The 23,582-nt window shown below is 41.8% G+C and overlaps 2 protein-coding genes across 7 annotated transcripts in view; one reads left to right on the top strand and one right to left on the bottom strand.

Annotated features, from left to right (window-relative positions):
- Positions 1–2,466, top strand: part of LOC120736309 — a 28,341-nt gene extending 25,875 nt beyond the window's left edge. Inside the window, exon 2 of the mRNA XM_040036332.1 lies at positions 2,125–2,466. Coding sequence (XP_039892266.1) covers positions 2,125–2,302 — 178 coding nt within the window. The 3' untranslated portion in view covers positions 2,303–2,466. The remainder of the gene's footprint in view (positions 1–2,124) is intronic.
- Positions 1–23,582, bottom strand: part of LOC120736307 (potassium voltage-gated channel subfamily C member 1-like) — a 95,503-nt gene that overhangs the window by 12,416 nt on the left and 59,505 nt on the right. The window lies entirely within an intron of this gene.

Genomic DNA, 23,582 nt, shown 5'->3' with positions numbered 1-23,582 from the left:
AAACAGATGGTGGACACAGGAGGTGAAGGACACAATCAAGCTGAAGAAGGAGTCCTATTTAACTTGGTTAGCTTCTGGAACTTCAGAAGCAGCTGATGGGTACCGACAGACCAAGCAGAATGTGGCCTGTGAGGTAGCTGACGCCAAAATTAGGGTATGGGAGGAGTTTGGTGAGTTTGGTGAGTTTGGTGAGGCCATGAAACTGCCTCAAAGGGATTCTGTCAAACCGTCAGATGACTCAGGAGGGGAAAGCAGTGTGCTATTCTTGTGGTTTTTAGTGTGGGTGGGATGTTGCTGACTTCACCTGAGGACATAGTTGGACTGTGGAAGAATACGCCGAGGACCTCCTTAGTCCTACTGACACATCTTCCGTAGAGGAAGCAGAGCCTAGACACGAGGTGGATGATTCATCCATCACAGGTAGCAAGGTCTCTGAGGCAGTTAAACACCAACTTCCTAAAGGTTCTGGATGTTGTAGGGCTGTCCCAGTTGACACACCTCTACAACGTTGTGTGGAGATCTGTGGTGCTGCCTCTGGACTAGCAGGTCGGGGCGGGGGTTCCATGTTTAAGAAGGGGTACAAGAGGATGTGCTCCAATACAGGGGGATCACACTCCTTAGCCTCTCTGGAAAGATCTATGCTAGGGTACTGGAGAGGAGAGTTTGGCCGTTAGTCGAATGTCAGATACAGGAGGAAAAAGGTGATTTTAATTGTGTAAGCGGAACACTACACAGAGATTACATCTCTTGGCTGGCCTGGGAATGCAATGTTCCACTGGACAATCTTAACAAGCTGGATGGGGAGTGGGAGGTCTAGGCATCCTGGGTTAGGCAACCAGGCCCCAGATAAGCAGAAAAAATGGGTGGATGCATGAATAATGACATTTTGCATATTCTATAGTTCACAATGTTCACTATTATTATTAGTAGTAGTATTGTGAGTTAACGTGTCAATATTTGCAGATGAACTCTAAATATTCCTGACACTGCAAGTAATCAAAACACAAGTTGTAGGTAATTTTTAAATATGAATTTTTTTCCTTCTTTTTTTTGCTTTTACAAAGTAAATAAACATTATTTCTTTCAGTCCTGTACAATGTTGTTTTGTTTTCTAAACAATCTCGTCTGTGATATGTATTGAGAGTGACATTTAAGTATTAAGAGATACCTGTGATCTCAGGACACACTATGCAAAGGCAGCACTATTTCTAAATTTCTACAGACTCACCACAGGCTCACCGTAGGCTTTGTGTTGGGTCACACAATTCACCTACTTATAACGTAATTGATTATAGTCTGATGTAATCCCACCATACCAATTTTTTAACCCGGCTGGCTGTGTGCGTATAGTCAAAACCATTCTTAATCAACACAGTGGCTTTTCCTCTACTTAAATAAAAGAACAGCGCCACCAAGGAATGAGACAGAGCAATAGTGAAAGAGTATATGGAAGAAGGCTGCAACCCATAAAGGCAATGCTTATAGCAATCACAGCGACCTCCCTGAACAGGCTCCAGTAACCATCATTCACACCTACTGGCTAAAGAAGCTGAGTGCACTCCATGATGAACACATGGTAGAACAAATGAATCAGCTGCTAGTAGATGAGACACCCAGAATGGATAACTGAAGACCGGACAGTCCTGATCCCCAAGGATCCCCAGAAGGGACTGGTCCCATCCAACTACAAGCCAATAACCTGCCTCAGCACCACATGGAAGCGCCTGTCAGGCATCATAGCGACTAAGATGAACAGGCACATGGCTCAATACATGAGCGGGCCACAGAAAGGAATAGGTATACCAGAAGGGCAAAACACAAGCTGCTGGTAGACAGAACAGTTGCTTGAGACTGCAAGACCAGAATGACCAAGCTATGGCTCAATGCCCCATACCTGAATCCTGGAATGCCTAGAACTATACAAGATCAAGATCCCAAAAGAGTTCATCGGGAGCTCAAAGGGGATGTGGCATACACCACTGGAGACCAACTTCATGCCAGTTGTACAAGTTGAACTGAAGAAGTGTAGTCGGAGGGATTGTTGGAGGGAAGGCAGTCAAAACTGACTGGATTGCACTACCAGAAGGCAACACTGAAGACACTGAGGACAGTGCAGAGGGTCAGACAAGTCCTGAAGAGTCAGCTGAACGGGAAGAACAAGATCTGGGCTATCAACACCTACGCCCTACCGGTGATCAGGCACCTTGCTGGGATTATAAGCTGGCCAAAGGAGGAGATAGAAGCAACTGACATCAAGACAAGGAAGCTTCTTACCATTCACCCACCGAGTCCAGCACCCTGAAGCTGTACGCTAAGCGAAAGGAAGGACGCCGGGGACTGGTGAGTGTCAGCACCACAGTCCAGGAGGAGAAAACAAGCATCCTGATGAGTACATCAGAAAGATGGCCACAACTGACCATGTGCTTAGTGAATACCTCAGGCAGCAGCAACCCAAGAAAGAAGAGGGGGAGGATGAGGAGCCACCATGGAAGGACAGGCCCCTGCACGGTATGCACCACTGGCAGATAGAGGAAGGGGCTGACATCCTGAAGTCCTACCAGTGGCTGGACAAATCTGGACTGAAGGACAGTCCAGAGGCACTAATCATGGCAGCACAGGAACATGCTCTGAGTACAACATCCATAGAGGCTGGGGTCTATCACACCACGAAAGACCCCAGTTGCAGGCCGTGTAAGATGTCACTGAAACAATCCAGCACATAACAGCAGGGTGCATACATGGACACCATAACCAAGTGGCCGGCATAGTCTGCTTTCTAGAGAAAAGTTTTCTGATCAGATGAACTACCTCCAGGTCTTTTAACTGCTCTTAAAATCACCAGATAAATGATTAAAATATGGAAATCATTGGGTTTTTCAACAAAACAGTCTTCAATCTTATTGAAAATTTGAAGACACACTTAAAAGCTGAGTCCATGCACCCAATTATTGTCTTTTAAGTTATCATTAAAAGGCCAAATGTACCATGACATTCATGCCCATGATGAGTCTATTTGACTTCTGACCAGGTTTTCTGTGAGACATCATATCAACTCCTACAACAAATGTAGTGGGGAAATAATTATTTGAGTCTCCAAATTTGTTAGTTTGCTCACTTACAAAGAAATGCACAGCCCCAGGTTTTTGTGGTAGTTTCATTTTAATGGAGGGAGACAGAAAATCAACTAAAAATCAGTCAGCCAGTTAGTCAATCAATAATCAGTCAGTCGGTAGTCCTGATCTCAACTTGTTATGTGTACTAGGACATCTATCCAGAGCATAGCTGGACTGGCCATCGGGCATACCGGGCATTTGCCCGGTGGGCCGCTGGCGATTTTTTGTTTTTATGGGCCGATGGATTTTTTTTTTTTTTTTTTTTTTTTTTTTGTGGAAGGGTATATATAATGAAAGGTGTTGGATTGGCCAATTGGTCATGATCGACTCTGGGCTGGACCAATTACAGCCGAGGAGGCCGGATGCACCCTCCCCCTTGTTTAGCAATCACGTGATTTTCGCGCATTGCATGCCGGGAACTCGTGGCAAAACAATCCAAGTACCGCATCAAATGCAAGCATTTGCAGCACCGCAAAACGTTCATTCTCCGGTTCCAATACCTTCTTGCTTTTTCTTTGCCGCACAAAAAATGAATGTACAAAACAAAAGGAGAACAATGCCGGTCCGTACAAAGACAGACTCGACGAAAAGACAAAGAAAAGATACGAGGAAAAATCAAAGGAGTGAAAGGGTCAGACCCTCACGAGCACACAGAGGGACAAAAGACGTCAGCGTGCTGCCCAACTTTCACCACGCTCATATTTATAATTATACGGTTCTTGGAGTGAGTGCATACACTCGTGAAGTTTAGTAACTTCAGGTCACTGCAACAAGCCCAGGTACAGTTTACCGACGGATGGGTGCAGGACCTTGAAATGCACCGTGTAGAACGAAAGACCATCGTACGTATCATAAGTTTACCAGTCTCACAAGTCGTCGTCATAAATACACATTCGTTAACCGTTTATTAATATAACCTTTGAGCTCAACGGTAATTAATTAGTAGTGGAAATAATTTCTGGTTCATTACAGAAATGTAGCAGTGACAATAATACTGTATGCTGTAATCGTACTGGGCAATTAGTGATACAAAACAACTGTTTTATCCTGTGAATAAAAGTATATGTTTTTGTCAATGTACCATAATAACAGAAGCGAAACACAATATTGTGTCAGGACAATTCACTATTTATGCACAATAAATAAAGGAGCATAGCGCGACAATTTCTGTTCAGCGCCAGACTTGCTTGTAACCTATATCACCAATTATGTTAAGAAAAATGACGTATTAACTACAACAAAACTCTGACCTTTGTGGGAATGCTTGGAGCAGACTAACCTGTGAGCTGGAGTGTTCTGAGACGTTATATTTGGTATATCCAGACCATCCGTCGGCTCTTACTTCGCAAACATGGCTTAAAAAATTTTTCTTCAACGACGTAATCCGATAACAACCGATCTCTTTACCCGTCGGCTTCCTGTGGCTGTCATGCGACCGGCTGTTGCAGTTAATAATACAACGGCTTCTTGCCATTTTTTGGGTTTCTTTTTATCGCTGTGTAACTGAGTTCAATTGAAAGCCTGCGTGCGCTAGTACCGCTTGCCACAAGTTCCCAGAATCCTTTGCGGTTTTACCCCTGAATGACGTCATATTTTCAATCTTTATCCTGGTGGGCCGGTCTCTAGTCAAAATGCCCGGGCCGATTTTTTGTCCCAGTCCAGCCTTGATCCAGAGAATGAATTCCTTCCATTCCAGCTTCTCCACGCTATGTGCAAGGCCAAAGACCTATCAAAGGACGTCAGCGACAACATGTATGTGGGACATGCACAAGGCTGGGATGGCTTACAAGACCATCAGCAAGAAGCTTAGTGCAATGATGACGACTGTTAGTGCATTCAGAAATTCAGAAGTGGATAAAATATAAAGTGAATCGATCACCCTTAGTCTCAAGCTCCATGGAAAATCTTGCTTCAGGGGGTTAGGATGATCATAAGAAAGGTGGAGGTTTCATGTTAATGAACCAGCTTCCAGTTTGGATTCAGGAGACAGACACTATCTCTACTTTCAAGATTAGGCTTCAAACTTTCCTTTTTGCTAAAGCATATAGTTAGGGCTGGACCAGGTGACCCTGAATCCTCCCTTAGTTATGCTGCAATAGACGTAGGCTGCCAGGGGATTCCCATGATGCATTGAGTTTTTCCTTTCCAGTCACCTTTCTCACTCACTATGTGTTAACAGACCTCTCTGCATTGAATCATATCTGTTATTAACCTCTGTCTCTCTTCCACAGCATGTCTTTATCCTGTCTTCCTTCTCTCACCCCAACCAATCACAGCAGATGGCCCCGCCCCTCCCTGAGCCTGGTTCTGCCGGAGGTTTCTTCCTGTTAAAAGGGAGTTTTTCCTTCCCACTGTCACCAAAGTGCTTGCTCATAGGGGGTCACATGATTGTTGGGTTTTTCTCTGTATCTATGAAGCGCCTTGAGGCGACTTTTGTTGTGATTTGGCACTATATAAATAAAATTGAATTGAATTTAATTGAATCTGAAGGCAACTGGGACCACAGTCACCATGAACACCACTAGTAACACACTAAGCTCTGATGGACTGAAATCTTGCTGCCAGAACACTGAAAATAGGTTTGGATTGGCCTTGTAGAATGACAATGACCCAAGACATACTTCGAAGGTGAAGAAAGAAGTAAAGGACTAGAGAAGAAGCATATTCAGGTCATTAAGTGGTCTAGTCAGTCTCTAAGAACTCAATTCTAGAGAGATGGCTGACACTTCAGGTTCAAGTGGCAGTCAAGAAATCTAAAGGATATAGAGAGTTGCTTTCAAACTAAAAGAAATGCCTTACCACTGCCAACGAAGGTACTAAATCATCAAGTACATAGTTATGTTTTGCTTGGGGATTAAATATCTATTTCACTTAGTGGTATGCAAATCAATTTCTAACTTTTATATAATGAGTTTTTTGCTGGATTTTTGGTTGACATTCTGTCCATTAAAATGAGACTATTCATGTCTAAGTGACCAAAATTCAATATTCAACAAGAGATCAAATAATTATTTCACCTCCCTCTAAAACAGCAGCTCTGCTCCTCTCATACACAAAGGAGCAACAGAGAACTGAATAACTGGAATCAATAACCTAAAGTGACCTGTAATTGCCTCAAGGCGACTCTTGTTGTGATTTGGTGCTATATAATTGATTTAAATGGCTTTCTGATAAAGATAGCTATCATAAAATTGTTCTTTTTTGTCTTCTGTTTTACAAATGATTCTGATCATGAGCAGCAGTGTGTATGACCAAAATCTGACCTACAGGGAGTGCAGAATTATTAGGCAAATGAGTATTTTGTCCACATCATCCTCTTCATGCATGTTGTCTTACTCCAAGCTGTATAGACTCGAAAGCCTACTACCAATTAAGCATATTAGGTGATGTGCATCTCTGTAATGAGAAGGGGTGTGGTCTAATGACATCAACACCCTATATCAGGTGTGCATAATTATTAGGCAACGTCCTTTCCTTTGGCAAAATGGGTCAAAAGAAGGACTTGACAGGCTCAGAAAAGTCAAAAATAGTGAGATATCTTGCAGAGGGATGCAGCAGTCTCAAAAGTGCAAAGCTTCTGAAGCGTGATCATCGAACAATCAAGCGTTTCATTCAAAATAGTCAACAGGGTCGCAAGAAGCGTGTGGAAAAACCAAGGCGCAAAATAACTGCCCATGAACTGAGAAAAGTCAAGCGTGCAGCTGCCAAGATGCCACTTGCCACCAGTTTGGCCATATTTCAGAGCTGCAACATCACTGGAGTGCCCAAAAGCACAAGGTGTGCAATACTCAGAGACATGGCCAAGGTAAGAAAGGCTGAAAGACGACCACCACTGAACAAGACACACAAGCTGAAACGTCAAGACTGGGCCAAGAAATATCTCAAGACTGGTTTTTCTAAGGTTTTATGGACTGATGAAATGAGAGTGAGTCTTGATGGGCCAGATGGATGGGCCCGTGGCTGGATTGGTAAAGGGCAGAGAGCTCCAGTCCCACTCAGACGCCAGCAAGGTGGAGGTGGAGTACTGGTTTGGGCTGGTATCATCAAAGATGAGCTTGTGGGGCCTTTTCGGGTTGAGGATGGAGTCAAGCTCAACTCCCAGTCCTACTGCCAGTTTCTGGAAGACACCTTCTTCAAGCAGTGGTACAGGAAGAAGTCTGCATCCTTCAAGAAAAACATGATTTTCATGCAGGACAATGCTCCATCACACGCGTCCAAGTACTCCACAGCGTGGCTGGCAAGAAAGGGTATAAAAGAAGAAAAACTAATGACATGGCCACCTTGTTCACCTGATCTGAACCCCATTGAGAACCTGTGGTCCATCATCAAATGTGAGATTTACAAGGAGGGAAAACAGTACACCTCTCTGAACAGTGTCTGGGAGGCTGTGGTTGCTGCTGCACGCAATGTTGATGGTGAACAGATCAAAACACTGACAGAATCCATGGATGGCAGGCTTTTGAGTGTCCTTGCAAAGAAAGGTGGCTATATTGGTCGCTGATTTGTTTTTGTTTTGTTTTTGAATGTCAGAAATGTATATTTGTGAATGTGGAGATGTTAATATTGGTTTCACTGGTAAAAATCAATAATTGAAATGGGTATATATTTGTTTTTTGTTAAGTTGCCTAATAATTATGCACAGTAATAGTCACCTGCACACACAGATATCCCCCTAAAATAGCTAAAACTAAAAACAAACTAAAAACTACTTCCACAAACATTCAGCTTTGATATTAATGAGTTTTTTGGGTTCATTGAGAACATGGTTGTTGTTCAATAACAACATTATTCCTCAAAAATACAACTTGCCTAATAATTCTGCACTCCCTCTATTAATAGAAGAAGAAAGGCAAAATCTATTGTTGTGTATTGCTTATGTGAGTAGTTTTTAAGACAAAGAATTTTAAGACAATCAAAATTCAGTGCCAGCTTCTACCATAGCACTCATATAGCACAGACTAGCTGAAAGATGCTGAGCCTCCATAATGAGAGTCTAACTGCAGTTTGCACTGCAGATCTTCCACTATTTGTCGTTGTGGTGTTTTTCAAAGCCTTTGAAGCTAGGCCATCTTGTTTTATAATATATAATATAGTGCCGGTTATCAAATGACCTTAATTTTTTTTACCTGCAAGCAAGCAATTTATTTATATAGCGCTTTCAGATCAGCCACCAGCTGAACACAAAGTGCTGTACACTTGACATGCCAAAAATGATACATTGAGCATGTTAAAAAAAAGAGAAAAATAGTAATAATAATATAAGATAAGTAAAATATATATATAAAAAAAAAAATCACTGAGTAATATCACTGAGTAATCACACCTTGCTGTCTTTTATAATAAGAGATGTCATTGGCAATGTAATTTAGCAATGGCATCAGAAAATGTGCTTGGTGTTCCTATTGCTAAATATGTGAAAATATGTGGAAAGTAATTAAAAATGTCTCTGGCATGATAAAGTAGAACAATGTAATGCAATCATCTGTAACATTCACAGTGAAATGTCCACAGTGCAGGAGAGCCAGCCTGTGAGGCACCTGGAAATTCTTCAAGCACAACACGTCATGTGTCACAAAAGCACATAATTCCACTCCCAAAAGTGGGAAGATAAGATGTCAAAAGATAGTCAAAACAAAAATCTTGACTGAAACTTGACTCGACTTTTAGTGTACAAAAAAGCCTCTTGAAAACAAACTGTGAAAGGGGGAGAAAATGTAGATAGCAAACAACCAAGGAGGAAAGTCGCTCAGCCGACAGTGACACAAATGTTGGCCAAGACAACTGCATGTATGATAAAAGTCCAGAAGAATCAAGTGGTCAAATTGCTGGTAGAGTGTAATCTAAAATATATCAATATACTGATTACTTTTTGTGGTTTCAGAAGATGAACTTGAGGCAAGATTCTTGAAGAGAGCCTAGCTGGAGTAACCAATGAATGAAGAAATCTCTCAGAGAGAGATGTTGTGAAAGTTTCCAATACCAATCACAGCTGGTGGAATAGCCAGATGGGAAAACCAGCTCATCTTTCTGTTCTCTCTTGAAAACCATGAAAATCAGCTTGTTGACAGCATAATTTTCATTTCCATGGGGACACAACAATCTAGTGTTTACATAATTATTGTTTAAAATAAAAAGACTTAATCATCGATTAAAAACTGGCTACCCCATTCTCCCCAACATGTGGAGCGCACGGACAGACGTGGCTTCTAATTGATAAGCATTTTATGTATTTATTAGAGAACACAGTGATCAGAACACTGGGAGGTTTTATACAAAAACCAGAAAGGGAGGTCACAAATATCTAACTCCAATATATATTTATAAGCATATAAAAACATCTCCCTTTGCAGGCATTCACCTTATTGCAACTTAAGCCTGCATGTCTATTTACTCTTATTGGAGGCAAATCGTGATAGTTGCATGGATATTGCTTTGCTGTGACATTGGGTTGTTTATACAGACACGATGGAATTACTGGTTTTATTAACTTCAGTGTTAACCCTGGGTTTTCAGTATTAAAGGCAGTTCTCTGTGATAACTGGTGCGAAATCATTTCTGAGCTGATATCCATGCTTGTGTGACGTGTTAGCCTGACTATGTAAAGCGAAGCATATTGGAAGGCTATCCTGGGTATGGTGAACTTGTTTCGTATTACGGCCTGCCATCTTCCCTGGCTAACTAGCCACTGGTCCACAGGCAGGAACTACCTGGGTTAAATAATGTGAAATCATGCCATGATCACATTTGACTAAGTTTAGCTGATTGTTTACCAGTTAAACCAAGTCTAAACTGGGCCTACAGGTATATAGCTGTTAAAGTAAGCTAGCTTGAAACTTTGAGGCTATTGAGGACCAATAATAATAATAATAATAATAATATAATAAAAACTATGGTTATTCTGCTATATGTCTGGCCCACCAAGCAGTATTATTAGTATTATTTCTCTTTAAATACTAAGCAAGCAAATAAACATGGGCTTACATTAGCAATGTTAGCAGTGCTGTCATGGTGACTTGCTGTACATACCTCAATTCAATCAGACTTTAGAAACACAACGGAGGGGGAGAGACTGAGGAGGATAGCCTGAGAATGGGATGATACACCAGTGTTAGAATGAGATGACAAGATATAAAGGAGGAGGGGAGGGAAGCGGAAAGAGGGGAGGTACTTGGGATGGCAAGAAAAGGAGGAAGGGGTGATTGAGTGCAGTGAAAGGAATGGAACAAGCTAAATACGTTTTCATAGCCATCTTATTATTAGATTACTTTTCATGTTTACTTACACCTGAAAAAACAGTTTTGGTCTCAAAACTTAGTTTCTCGTTTTGGTTACAACTGTACAAGGATTTAGTGTTTTATACACTCACATTATATTAAATTTTAAAATGATCCATTATGACACTTTGAAGTGGGTGTCATAATGGGAACTGCTGGTCGCTGTAAGTGCTCTGTGTTAACTAAACTGCAAACCCTGAAAGGAAAATGAATATATTCGGATTTTTAGGATCGTCCCTAGCTTTACTTTACCTAACCAGTTTCACATTTTACAACTGACAGATTACTCTGAACTGGTAATTAAACATGCATCTCACTTAAATTTTGAAGGCAACTCTGCCACTTGAGTACAACACATCCTACAATACATTCTGCTATTTCTCCTGTAAGAGTGAAAAAATCAAATTACTTCCAAGCTTTAATCTATTTTTTAAGAGTCATGTGGATGTTAAAGAGTTTATTTTTTGAGCCCTGTTACATATTCCTGGGCCCTGTTTCAGAAAGCCGGTTTAGTGCAAACTCTGAGTAAGTATACCCTGAGTTAACGAAAACTCTGGGTTTTCAGTTTCACAAAGCGAGTTCAGATTAATTCTGAGTGAGTTACTATGACGACACACTCCGTGAAGCTAACCTGCCCCCTAGCAGGTTTACTTCAACTAACCCTGACTTTCTCCGCCTCTTTGTCAGAAACCTGACTGTAGGAAGTGTCAGACATGGCGTGCTCCTTCCTTGAAGAGCCAGTAGATGTTGAAGCCCGAATTCTCCACAGAGCTCTCCGCCGGGAGAGAGTGATTAGAGCGCGTTTGGACATTTTATCATTTCCTGATGATTTCCTGTGTGAACGTTACCGTTTTTCAGCACAATCTATAATTTATTTGAATAACATCCTCAGGCCTAATATTGCTCATGTGACACATCGCGGACATCCTCTCAGTTCTGTACATATTATTTGTATTGCACTTCGGTTTTTTGCAAACGGGAGCTTTCTGTATAATATTGGTGACGCTGAGCACGTTTCCAAGGCAGTCAGGAATGTTACAGTTGCACTGAAACGTCTCCTGTACTCGTCTGTGGTGTTCCCCGGTCATAGACCCACACGATTTATCAAAGAGGGATGCCACAAAATTGCAGGTATCAGGATGAATGAAACTTAATCCATGATGTGGTGATACTTGAACTACTACTTAAATTTTACATTTATTCTCACGGTTCCCAGGCGTGATTGGCTGTATAGATGCACTCACATTCCAATCATTGCTCCCTCAGTAAATGAAGGAGACTATGTGAACAGGAAGTCTTTCCACAGCATTAATGTACAGGTACATAGTTCCCTGTAGCATTTCAAACTAACAAATTATTTCATTATAGTAATGGATGCTAATTTGTGTTCTCTGCACTGTGAAGATCATATGTGATGCTGCCAACATTATCACAAATGTGGAAGCCAACTGCTCAGCCTCTGTGAGTGGTGGTGGTGGAGGACCCCCACCTGTTTTTCGGGCCTCCGCTTTTTTTTCTGTTGGCTATAACGGGTCACATTTGAGCATACAGAGTAAGCAAATATGTACTTGTAATGTGCTCAGATAATTCCAATAAGTGCTTACAGAGGGGAAATTAATGTAGCCTCTAACTGCAATTGATTTACAAACAGACCAAGCACTATGGCTCATAATACAATTACACCTTACCTGTTTGGACTATATTTTTATATTTCATTTTTACTTGCTGCCAGGAACGTTTGGGGCCTGTTGAGTTGCACCTGCGCTCACATCACATCACAAAATAAAATGTACAAATTAAAAAATAAAATAAAATATAATAAAATAACGTGTTAAATGGGTGGAAATCCCTAGATCAATGTTTAAATTAACACTCACGCATTGACTCTGTCGGCTATGTTTTGCCATGCATGCTCCCTTTCTTTTGCAGCTGAGGCTGTGTTACTTTTTTTCCGCGGAATTTGCACGTTATCGGCATATGCTGCCATCAGAATTTCGGCCTCAAGCGCTGTAAAATACATTGACCGCGCCTTCTTTCCCTCCGTCTGCATGGTGACTCGCTTAATCTGTGCTCCACTAATCAGGGCTTTATGTATCCTCGTGCGCGCGCTTAACTTGGGGTTAAAGCAACTCCGCGTTGATTGAACTAATTGTTATCAGCCTTTCTGAAACCGAATATCCCGAGTTGGACAGTTCGGGGTTACTCAACCCTGAGTATCGTTTTTCACTCTGAGTTTTCTAAACCGGCTTCCTGAAATAGGGCCCTGGTCTGTAATGTGCATACTAATATTAGACGTTCACCTAAAAGTTCCCAGTCAGTAGATAAACCAGTACGACAGTGTGTCTGTTTTTGCTTACTGAGCTAGCCATTGTGTTTTCAAACTGACAGCCATCCCATGAGACTCCTAAAAATATATATACAACATACATACATGTTTTATTTTCAACTGTGAGGATAGCAGAGTCTTATCTATGATTGTTGAACTGGATTAATGAGGCTCGAGTAAGGCAAAGAACAGAGCATGAACATGAAAATGAGGGGAAAAGCATGTGATGGTGGAAAGGGGGCGGAAGGTTTGAGGAACAGGAAAAGGAAAGACTTTGGGGTTGAGGAAGAGTACACATTGGGAAACAACCAAGTAAAATATATAAGCGCCCCCCCCTCCCCCCAAAAAATAAAAATCAAACAAACAAACCAAAACAAACAAACATGTCAACATGTATTTCATTGTATAGCTGTTTAAAAAAGGTTCCAAATGAAAAAATAAATATTGATTAACATACATGTTTGAAGAGCACGAGCACATGTGGATGTGTGATTCTTAGGAAACTATATTTGTATTAAATACAAAGATAGAACATGCTGCATACATGTAACATGTATGTACTGATGTATATGACTTGTGACTAGCTGACTGAGAGGTGATGACAGAGAAGATGACCTTAGCAGTGAGACAAAAGCCGTGTGAGCACAGAGGCATACTTTAAGACAATAGAGATGAAAAACACAAAGCTATAAAGAACATGCAGAACAATAACAGACAGTAATCAGTAAAATAACAGAACACACAACAGTTAATGCGACCCAAATGCAGCTGACAATATTTCACTGAAATAAAATCACTGGGAAGAAGTGAGGAAGCACAAAAATGAAAGGAAGTGTAAAAAAAACAAAGAAAGCCATCAGTTTATTTACCCATTAGTTTGCATACTGGACCAAAGCTGTTCTTAGTAATGATCAATCTAATCATGGCTAATTGATTCAATATTCGTTTTAGACATTAAGACATTATATCTGCTAAAGCAAGGCATGCTAACGATGTCTGCTACATATGATGGGTTTCCACAGCAAAATATTTTGACTGGTGTAATCATTGCATCGTTTTTTTGTTTCATTTTTTTCTCTTTTGCACCTTGTTTCTTTTTTATAATCTCGTTTCCTGGTTTGAACTGAAACTGAGAAAGTTTACGAGGCTGTATAGTGATAGAGAGACAGTGTTATGGTGTTTTAAATTAAAATGCTTTTAAAATTGTTCATGAGTCCTTATTTTGAACACGTTGTGTTGTTGTATTACTTATGGTAAAATTAAGATTTGGTCACTTTGGTGACTCTTTCCAATGTGTTTATTTGCCGACATACCTACCTACCTATTTGCAAGAATATGACGATCATCCAGTTTATTAGGTACAAATGTTGATTTCTCATTAATGTAAATATCTCATTAGCACATGGTAGCAACACCATGCATTTAGGCAAATAGACAAGTCAAACTGATCTGCTGAAGTTCAAACCAAACATCAGAACAGGGAAGAAAGGTGATTAAAGTGTCTTAAATGGGTTGATCTGACCATTCCTGCTAATGTAATGGCATCGCACAACGCAACACAACATCTCTAGGGTTTACAGAGTGTGAAAAGCTGAAATAAAAGGGCAGTTCTCTGAGCTCTCTGCTTTGTTGATGCTCAAGGTCAGAGAATTGCCAGACTGCTTTGAACTGAAAGGACGGCAGCTGGAACTTAAATAACCTCTCATCACAACTAATATATGCAGAAAAGCACCTCTGAATGCACAATAAGGCATGCTTCCAAGCAGCAACAAACCAGGTGCCACTCCTTTCAGCTGAGAACCAGAAACTAAGACTACAATTTGCATGGGGTCACTGAAATTGCCAAACTTGCATTTTGTAGTTCAGATTACCAAGAGTCAATCATGGAGCCTTAACCCAAATTGCTTTGCTGCACCAAGTCCCGCAGTTCCTCTGAACATCGTTTCCTTTGGTCTAGTTGGCCAACAAGAAAAAAGTGGGGTGATACAGATAAATAGTCATTCATGACGAGGGTTTGGGGGGGGGCCTTTGCTGCCATTTCAGAATGTCTTCCGTTCTTCCCACACATCACAACCACAGAGCCAATTGTTTTGGATTAAATGACTTTTTTAATATTAAGGATGGCAATAAATCCCAATAATGTCAGCAGGAAAGAGGCAGGGAAAAAAGGAAGGACTGTTGTAAAGGCATTAAAAGAGACTTCTGGAGGCACTTTAAGGACAAAAGCTGAGCAACACAGTTGCACATATTTTGAAATGTGTGCAACTGTGTTTCTTAATAAGCTGCATTGGATCTTAATAAGCTGCATTGTAAAAAGGCTAGAAAGGACAAAGCACAGAGGCTAATTTTTTCCAAAGCCCTTCGAAGTTGTTCTTATACTTACCTGAATATTGGAGCATGCATTATTTTTAGGATTCGAGTTTTGTCTGTCTTTCTTAACTGCCTGCCTGCTCATTTCTCTAGAAGCTACAAATTTGTGTCTTGGTGTTAATCAGTTCACTGTCTCGTTAGGTAATGTGGCCCTTCGAAGCACGCCAGCAGTCAGTGTTTCAGCTCAGCCTGTTAGAGAGTTCGAGTGGCGCAGCAACTGTAAAACAACAACACAAACTTTTTCGAACCTGTTTGTGTAATCTATGTCCAAAGGTGTTTTCTGAGGGATCCAATAATCTGCAAACAAGTAAATTATCAAACAAGCATCTCCCACTGTAGTCTCTGCAGGCTGTGCTGTCATACTAATCTGAGCTTAGCTTCACAGGACAGGACAAGGGAAACCAACCAACCACCCGGTTGGCATCCATGTGTCACTAGCCTGGTAGAATAATGAGACAACCAGTACACAGCAGCTATTTTCACTCTGGTACTTTTCCAAGAAAATGATTTCTTTAAATTAATGTCTTTACATATTGAGTACTTTTGTGCAGAATTATGGCTTATTGTCACCGAAGACATATTTTATTGATCGTGACTACGCTGTAGAGTCTGCAAATCAAATCATAAAGTTTGTTAAAAACATAAAGCAGAACAAATGGGACTTGTGGCACCCTCCCCTTATCTGTAAGTACCAGAGTGAGAGGAGAAGGAGGAAGAAGAGGAGTAGGAGGAGGGGAAGACAGCTACACACAGAATACAGGCAGACGGAGAAAAAAGGATGGATGTAAAATAGAAAAAACAGAAACAAATAGAGAAAAAGACAAACAGACAGATGATAGTGTGACACAGATCACTATGAGCCCACAAACAAGTACATGACTTTATACAACCTGGGGAAGGAGACAGTAACATCACAACAACAAAATAACAACAGCAGCATACTTCTACCTTTCAGGCCCACTAATCACCTGTTTTGGTATCAATCAACACACTGCAGGTGTAAAAATGGAAAGTGTAGCTCTCTCACACAAAACACAATAAATAGTACACAGGACATGCGTTTACTCCCGCAGTCATGCTCTGATTCTTATGCAGTATGTTTACTATGTTAAACTGTGCTGAAATTGTGTGAGCTGCTCCTGACATGAATTTAGATTAAATGCTGTTTTTTTGAGTGTCACATGGGGAAATTTTGCACAAACACATATTGCAGTCTGTAGAGGAAGCTTTAGGCCTGCAGATTTTGATTATTTTAAAAATCAAGTGTTCTACTGATTATTCTATTAATCAGATCAGATCAAAATTAATTTGTCTTATGAACAATATTAAATATTCAAAAGAAACAATGACACGCCTTCTAAAATGATCTGCTCATTGGTTTCCATTTTAGAAATTGCATTAGTTTTAACAGTTTAACTGCATACAGTATACATACACAATGCTACAGCAATAGTGGAGCCAGGACAACAGGTCAGGGGGAGATATCACCCCCTGACCCCACCCGACTGGGTACCAAGCCCCAAGTACAATGGAAGAAGAAGCATTGAGTGCAAAACAAACTGACTTGAAAGACAGGATCATGGCAAAGCTGGCAACCTGCATCCTCCGTAGTCGGTTACCAAGATTAGGTGAAGTATGTGAAGGTCTACTAGAAGATGTGGATGCAGCGCTGTACCATCACTGAGACTAATCAGCTGATCTACACTATGGCAGCAGTGATCAGTGAGATGCTTGGCTACAAGTTGAAAAGCCACAAGGAGCAGTACCCTCCACGGAGAAGGAAACTACAGGCTAAGATCAAGGTAGCACAGAGGGAAGTTAGCCAACTATTGGAGTAACAGACAGTTGCACCAAAGAAGATGCCTAAAAAGTACAGCAAGCTGTCCATGCAGTACTGGAAGAGCATATGGGGGAAGGACGCAACCCATAATAACAGTGGTCAGAGGCCTGTGGGTCTAAGAGCAGATCAACTGCACCTCCCGGAACAGGGTCCAGTGACCATCACAGTGACAGATATAAAAAGAAAGGGTCTCCAGTATGAAGGACAGCACCAGGCCCCGACATAATTCACGTCTACTGGCTATAGAAGCTGACGGCACTTCATGAACACATGGCAGCACAAATGAACCAGCTGATAGTAGATGAGACACACCCAGAATGGCTAACTGAAGGCCAGACAGTCCTGAACCCAGAGGACCTCCAGAAGTGTTCGGTACCATCCAACTAGGCAATAACCTGCCTCAGTACCACATGGATGCTCCTGTCAGGCATCATAGCAGCTAAGATAAAAAGGCACATTGGTCAATACATGAGCGGGGCACAGAAAGGGCTTGGCAGAAATACCAGAGGGGCAAAACACCAGCTCCTGGTCGACAGAGCAGTCGCCCAAGACTGCAAGACCAGACTGACCACCTGTGCACCTCCTGGATTGATTACAAGAAGGCCTATGACTCAATGCCCCACACCCGGATCCTGAAATGCCTGGAAATGTGCAAGATCAACAGGACCCTAAGAGCCTTCATCAGGAACTCAATGGAGATGTGGCGTACAACACTAGAGGCACAAGTCACCATCAAATGAGGGATCTACCAGGGAGATGCTCTGTCCCCACTGCTGTTCTGCATAGGCCTGAACCCCCTAAGTGAGATCTCTTACAAGACTGGCTACGGATACCGACTACAGAACGGCGCATTCGTCAACCCATCTCCTCTATATGGATGACATCAAGCCGTATGCCAATAGTGAATGAGACATTAATTCACTGATCCACACCACCAGGATATACAGGTTTAATGTTGAAATGTCGTTCGGATTGGATAAGTGTAATTGGATGGTAACAAAGAGAGGGAAGGTAGTCAGAACTGAGGGGATCAAACTATTAGAAGGCAACATTGCAGACATCGAGGACCGTTGAAAGTACCTGGGAATCCCACAGTTAAATGGGAGGCATGAAGAGGCCGCTAGTAAAGCTGCAACCACCAAGTACCTGCAGAGGGTCAGACAGGTCCTGAAGAGTCAGCTGGATGGGAAAAACAAGATCTGGGCTCAGGTACCCTGCTGAAAAAAAAATAAGCTGGCCAAAGCAGGAGATAGAAGCCACCGATATCACCAAGTCCAGCACCCTGAGGCTGTACGCTAAGTGGAAGGAAGGAGGCCGGGGACTGCTGAGTGTCAGAACCACTGTCCAGGATGAGACAACGAACAGGTACATCAGGAAGATGGCCACAACTCACCATGTGTGTAGTGAATACCTCAGGCAGCAGAAACCCAAAAAAGAAGAGGAGGAAGCAGAGGAACCATCATTGAAGGACAGGCCCTTGCATGGTATGTATCACCGGCAGATAGAGGAAAGGGCTGACATCCAGATATCCCCCCATTGGCTGGACAAATCTGGACTGAAAGACAGCACAGAGGCACTAATCATGGCAGCACAGGAACAAGCTCTGAGCACAAGATCCATAGACTCTCAAGGTCAAATTGGGAGACGCCCCCAAGGGTAATTGAGAATGACCGAGCTAAGATCCTGTGGGACTTCCAGATACAGACGGACATAGTGGTGGTAGATAAGCACAAGAAGACGGCCGTAGTAATAGAAGTAGCGGTACTGAATGACAGCAACATTAGGAAGAAGGAACACGAGAAGCTGAAGAAGTACTAAAGGCTCAGAGAAGAGGTCAAGAAGATGTGGAGAGTGAAGGTAGCGGTGGTCCCAGTGGTAATCGGAGCACTCGGTGTGGTGACTCCCAAGCTAGGCGAGTGGCTCCAGCAGATCCCGGGAACAACATCGGAGATCTCTTTCTATTTTCTTTAATGCAAAAATAAATACATAATCACAAGTACAGTAACATCAAATAAAATAAGGCATACATACAAACTAAACTAAGGCACCAAATATAAAAGCCCTCTTCCTGGAAAGCTTTATTACATAACTAGGAGGCAATTAAGAGTTTTGACCGTAGGGCTACTGTATCTCTTGGATGAGGTAGAGTTTGTGTGGGTTTTTTTGTGTATGTAATATTTTATGTTAATCTATCTAAAATAATGTTACCAGAGCTTTGAAATAAATTTATTCTTGTACATTTAATTCAATTTATTTTTTATACAACGCCAAATCACAACAATAGATGCCTCAAGGTGTTTTAAATGCCCTTTTTTAGACTAACCACTGCTTCAGGTATCACTGTGGTAGACAGAGGTAGAGGAAGGTGCCGTGAGCCTTCAGCATGCTGCCTAATTCAAACATTGTGCCAGATTTTTAAGACTAAAAAGTCCCACCAGCTTTTTCCCTGTAAATGTTTGTATCGGAATTAGAGTAAAAAAAATAAAGATTATGTAGACAGTTTTTTATAACTGAGTTATTTGAGTTACTTGATGAATCCTTGCAGCCCTAGGAATTACGAAAAAACAGAAAACTTGTTGCCGGAAGACAAGTCATGTCAGGGCATGGGAAGGACCGATACTGTTGTCAGTCTGCACAACAAATAGGGATATTTAAACCTACTAGTGCTAACTTGAGGCACAGCTAGTACCAATACATCGAAGAACTCATAAGCTTGGGTCACAGGTCTCGCTTCCCTAACATAGGCATCAGCCACTCTCAAATTCTCTACTGAAAGGCTGCATGCCATTTATGAGAGTCAATAAAACTTGCTCCGGTATTGTTTACCGGATAATAATCTTCTATAAGGATTGTAGTGTATGTATTTAAGTTATGCCAAAAAGTAAGGACATTTGTCTTTGGCCAATTATTTCTTTGTTGTAATTATGCTTCTTGACCATAGATGTTATATAGTTAGTAAAGCTGTTTACATCCCCTTAGATGGTGCCACATTTGTAGGGATTTTTGGGTTGAATAACACAGCTGAATTTGTAGGTTGCATCCATGAAAAGTTTTCCATATCTTGTCTGCCAAATCCAAACCCTTTATTCTGGTATTTACTCTCTAATCAAGTTACAACATTATCTCTAAGTGACTCCTAGAAACATCTCCAAATTAAAGAACAAATTACTTACTATAGAGAATGCCAGACACAGGAGATGAAGTGGGCTAGTCAAGAAGACAACACTACCTCATTGGTAAGAAAAGGCTTGTCATAACTGGAGGCAATCTGAATGCAGAGATGAGATTCTATAACCTGGGTCCTACTGCTACACTGCCAAACTCTGTTCAAATGACAACGGTCACTCCAACAGAGCAGAGCTCTTCTTCCAGAATGGAGAGAATGAAATGACCTACCTGCAGTCCTCAAACTTGTTGAACACTTGTGGGATCAGTTTGGGCATGTTGTTCGTGCCAAAGTGACTAACTAGACACTTGCAATAAGAGCTGGTTGAAGAATGGGACGCCATCCCAATGAAGTGCGTGACCAATTTATTAAATGACTAAATTGTCAGCATGTCTTATTTCTTCAGTCATCAATTATCCAAACCAATAAACGACATCAAACAAGAATCAACAGCAGAACAGGTTGTCTGCCATTGGTAGAGAAGTTACCCCCACACTTAATCCTGCTGCTCATCTCACAGATACATTTTCCTTACACATGTGGCACCGTTTCAGGGGAAACAAACAGCTGTATATGATTTATTGCCAGGAAGCATTGTTACAACAAGAAAGAATCAACCAAACACAAATTGTATTACTTTCTGTGCTGAGTTTATGTCTGTATGCACGCTCTGTGTACATCTCCACCATTACAGTGTCCAATCTGAAGTAAACAGCACACAAACACTGTCCCACATATAGAAATTTTTCACATCTACAAATGTGATGTTACATTCTCCGTTTGCATTTGTTCCTCTCGTTGTCAACATACATCACCCGTAGACAACAGTCACCAGACTTTGTATTTGGAATTGTGTTCAAGTCACAGCTAAATATGTCGTGATGAGACACTTCAACCAAGGCCTGTTAACAATTGTCCATGTGGTGGGTTTTGGCTAGTAATAATAATAATATTGGTCATAATACTACTAATATTACTAATATGTATTTCACGTGTTTAACAATTTTCATTTTTATTTGTTTTGCTGGTGAAAAAACAGAAAGTGACTCTTTTGAAATAGGAACATGGGAGCTGAGCGTACTCATACAGTGTTATTTAATTCTTTCTATTTTATAGCCTTTTACTAGTATCTTACTATCTCAGTTCTCAGAGAAGCTGAGCTTCTGAGCTGGTGCTCCGTTAGCACCAGGTTACTTGAGACAGCTGTTATGGTATGTAAATAAAATAAAATTGAATTGAACTCACTGACTCCTTACAACCCTCAACAACTGTAGCAAGGTCTTGGTTCGCATCACCAGCAATAAGTTGGACTCAACTTCTGCTCATAACTTTTATGGATAGAATTTGCAGGTGTAACCACGTAACGGAGGGTCTCCACTTTGGTGGCCTTAGGATTACGTCTCAGCTCTTTGCTTTCTCTTGGTCTCATCAAGCTTTAACAGGTTGACTGACAGATGGATTGGTGTCACATCAGCCTGTGTGATGAAGAGGGAGGTGAGTGTAAAAGTGATTTTCTTTGTGGCACTTCTGCCGGTTGTGCACCTCTTGGTTTTTGTAACCTGGGACTTTGTGCCATGGCTGCTGCAGCTGGGCTGAAGACATGAATTCCAAGGACCTCAACAGCTATAGGACGGTGGCTCTGACATCCCACCTGATGAAGACCCTGGAGCGGCTGGTCCTGGCACAGCTTTGGCCCCTGGTGAGCTCATCACTGGACTCACTTCAGTTTGCCTACCAGCCTGGCATTGGAGCGGATGATGGAGACCGCTGGGAGCACTGTGAGAATCATGTTCTTTGATTTCTCCAGTGCCTTTAACACCATTATTCCCACAGTCCTGAAGGACGAGCTGGAGAACTCAGGAATAGACCATCACCTCACTACCTGGATCCTGGACTACCTCACTGACCAACCACAGTATGTGAGGACTCAGGGCTGTGTGTCGGACAGGGTCGTCTGCAGTACGGGGGCCCCACAGGGAACGGTTCTGGCTCCGTTCCTCTTCACCATCTACACTGCAGACTTCTCCCACAACTCCACCCAGTGCTTCCTTCAGAAGTTCTCTGATAACTCTGCAATAGTCGGCCTCATCACTGATGGGGACGACAAGGAGTACAGAGGTCTGACCCAAGACTTTGTGGACTGGTGCCAGCTGAACATGACATGACTCCAAACATTTTTTACAAATAAATAACTGCAAAGTGGGGTGTGCGTAATTATTCAGCCCCCTTTGGTCTGAGTGCAGTCAGTTGCACATAGACGTTGCCTGATGAGTGCTAATGACTAAATAGAGTGCACCTGTGTGTAATCTAATGTCAGTACAAATACAGCTGCTCTGTGACGGCCTCAGAGGTTGTCTAAGAGAATATTGTGAGCAACAACACCATGAAGTCCAAAGAACACACCAGACAGGTCAGGGATAAAGTTATTGAGAAATTTAAAGCAGGCTTAGGCTACACAAAGATTTCCCAAGCCTTGAACATCCCACGGAGCACTGTTCAAGCCATCATTCAGAAATGGAAGGAGTATGGCACAACTGTAAACCTACCAAGACAAGGCCGTCCACCTAAACTCACAGGCCGAACGAGGATCTGAAAACTGCTGTTCACAAACGCTGTCCATCTAACCTGACTGAGCTGGAGCTGCTTTGCAAAGAAGAATGGGCAAAGATTTCAGTCTGTAGATGTGCAAAGCTGGTAGAGACAGACCCTAAAAGACTGGCAGCTGGAACTGCAGCAAAAGGTGGTTCTACAAAGTATTGACTCAGGGGGCTGAATAATTACGCACACCCCACTTTGCAGTTATTTATTTGTAAAAATGTTTGGAATCATGTCTGATTTTCGTTCCACTTCTCACGTGTGCACCACTTTGTGTTGGTCTTTCACCTGGAATTCCAATAAAATTGATGTTTGTGGCTGTAATGTGACAAAATGTGGGAAAGTTCAAGGGGGCCGAATACTTTTGCAAGCCACTGTATTCAGAGGGAGAAGTTAGAACAATTTATTAACTGCAGAGTTTCCAAAAGCTTAGTAAGACTAAGCAAAAAAAACACTTGACAAAGTCTTGGCTTCTGTTTTGATTTATTCTCCTCTTGTATTAGCGCTTACGTAGTGATATTGTCTGAGTGGTGACACCTGTTGTTCAGAAGGACACTGCAGCTTTCTGCACCTTAATGGTGGATGTAAATACAAGTGAAACAAGCAAAGCGGACATTGCAGAGGGAATACTGGGGCCTTTATAGAGAGGAGAGCTTGGTCATTGAGAAGGGGGTCAGATTAAAGATCAAAAAAGAGGAAGAGGTGACTGGGGAGAGGGAGGTCTGGGCGTCTCTCCTTAGACATCTGCCCCTGAGACTTAAACCCATGTAAGCGGCAGAAAATGGAAGGATGGATGGAAGAAATGTAATTACGTACATTTTATGTGTAAGGGTAGGCAAGTAATTTGTGTCAAGAGGCAATGCAGGATAGCTCCCCAGAATCTGGGGAGCTATCCTGG

This window comes from Simochromis diagramma, unplaced genomic scaffold, assembly GCF_900408965.1.
Source record: "Simochromis diagramma unplaced genomic scaffold, fSimDia1.1 OVJJ01000497.1, whole genome shotgun sequence".
Classification (NCBI taxonomy): Eukaryota; Metazoa; Chordata; class Actinopteri; order Cichliformes; family Cichlidae; genus Simochromis; species Simochromis diagramma.
The sequence above is the reverse complement of the archived record's forward strand: the minus strand, read 5'-3'. Positions and strand labels throughout refer to the sequence as shown.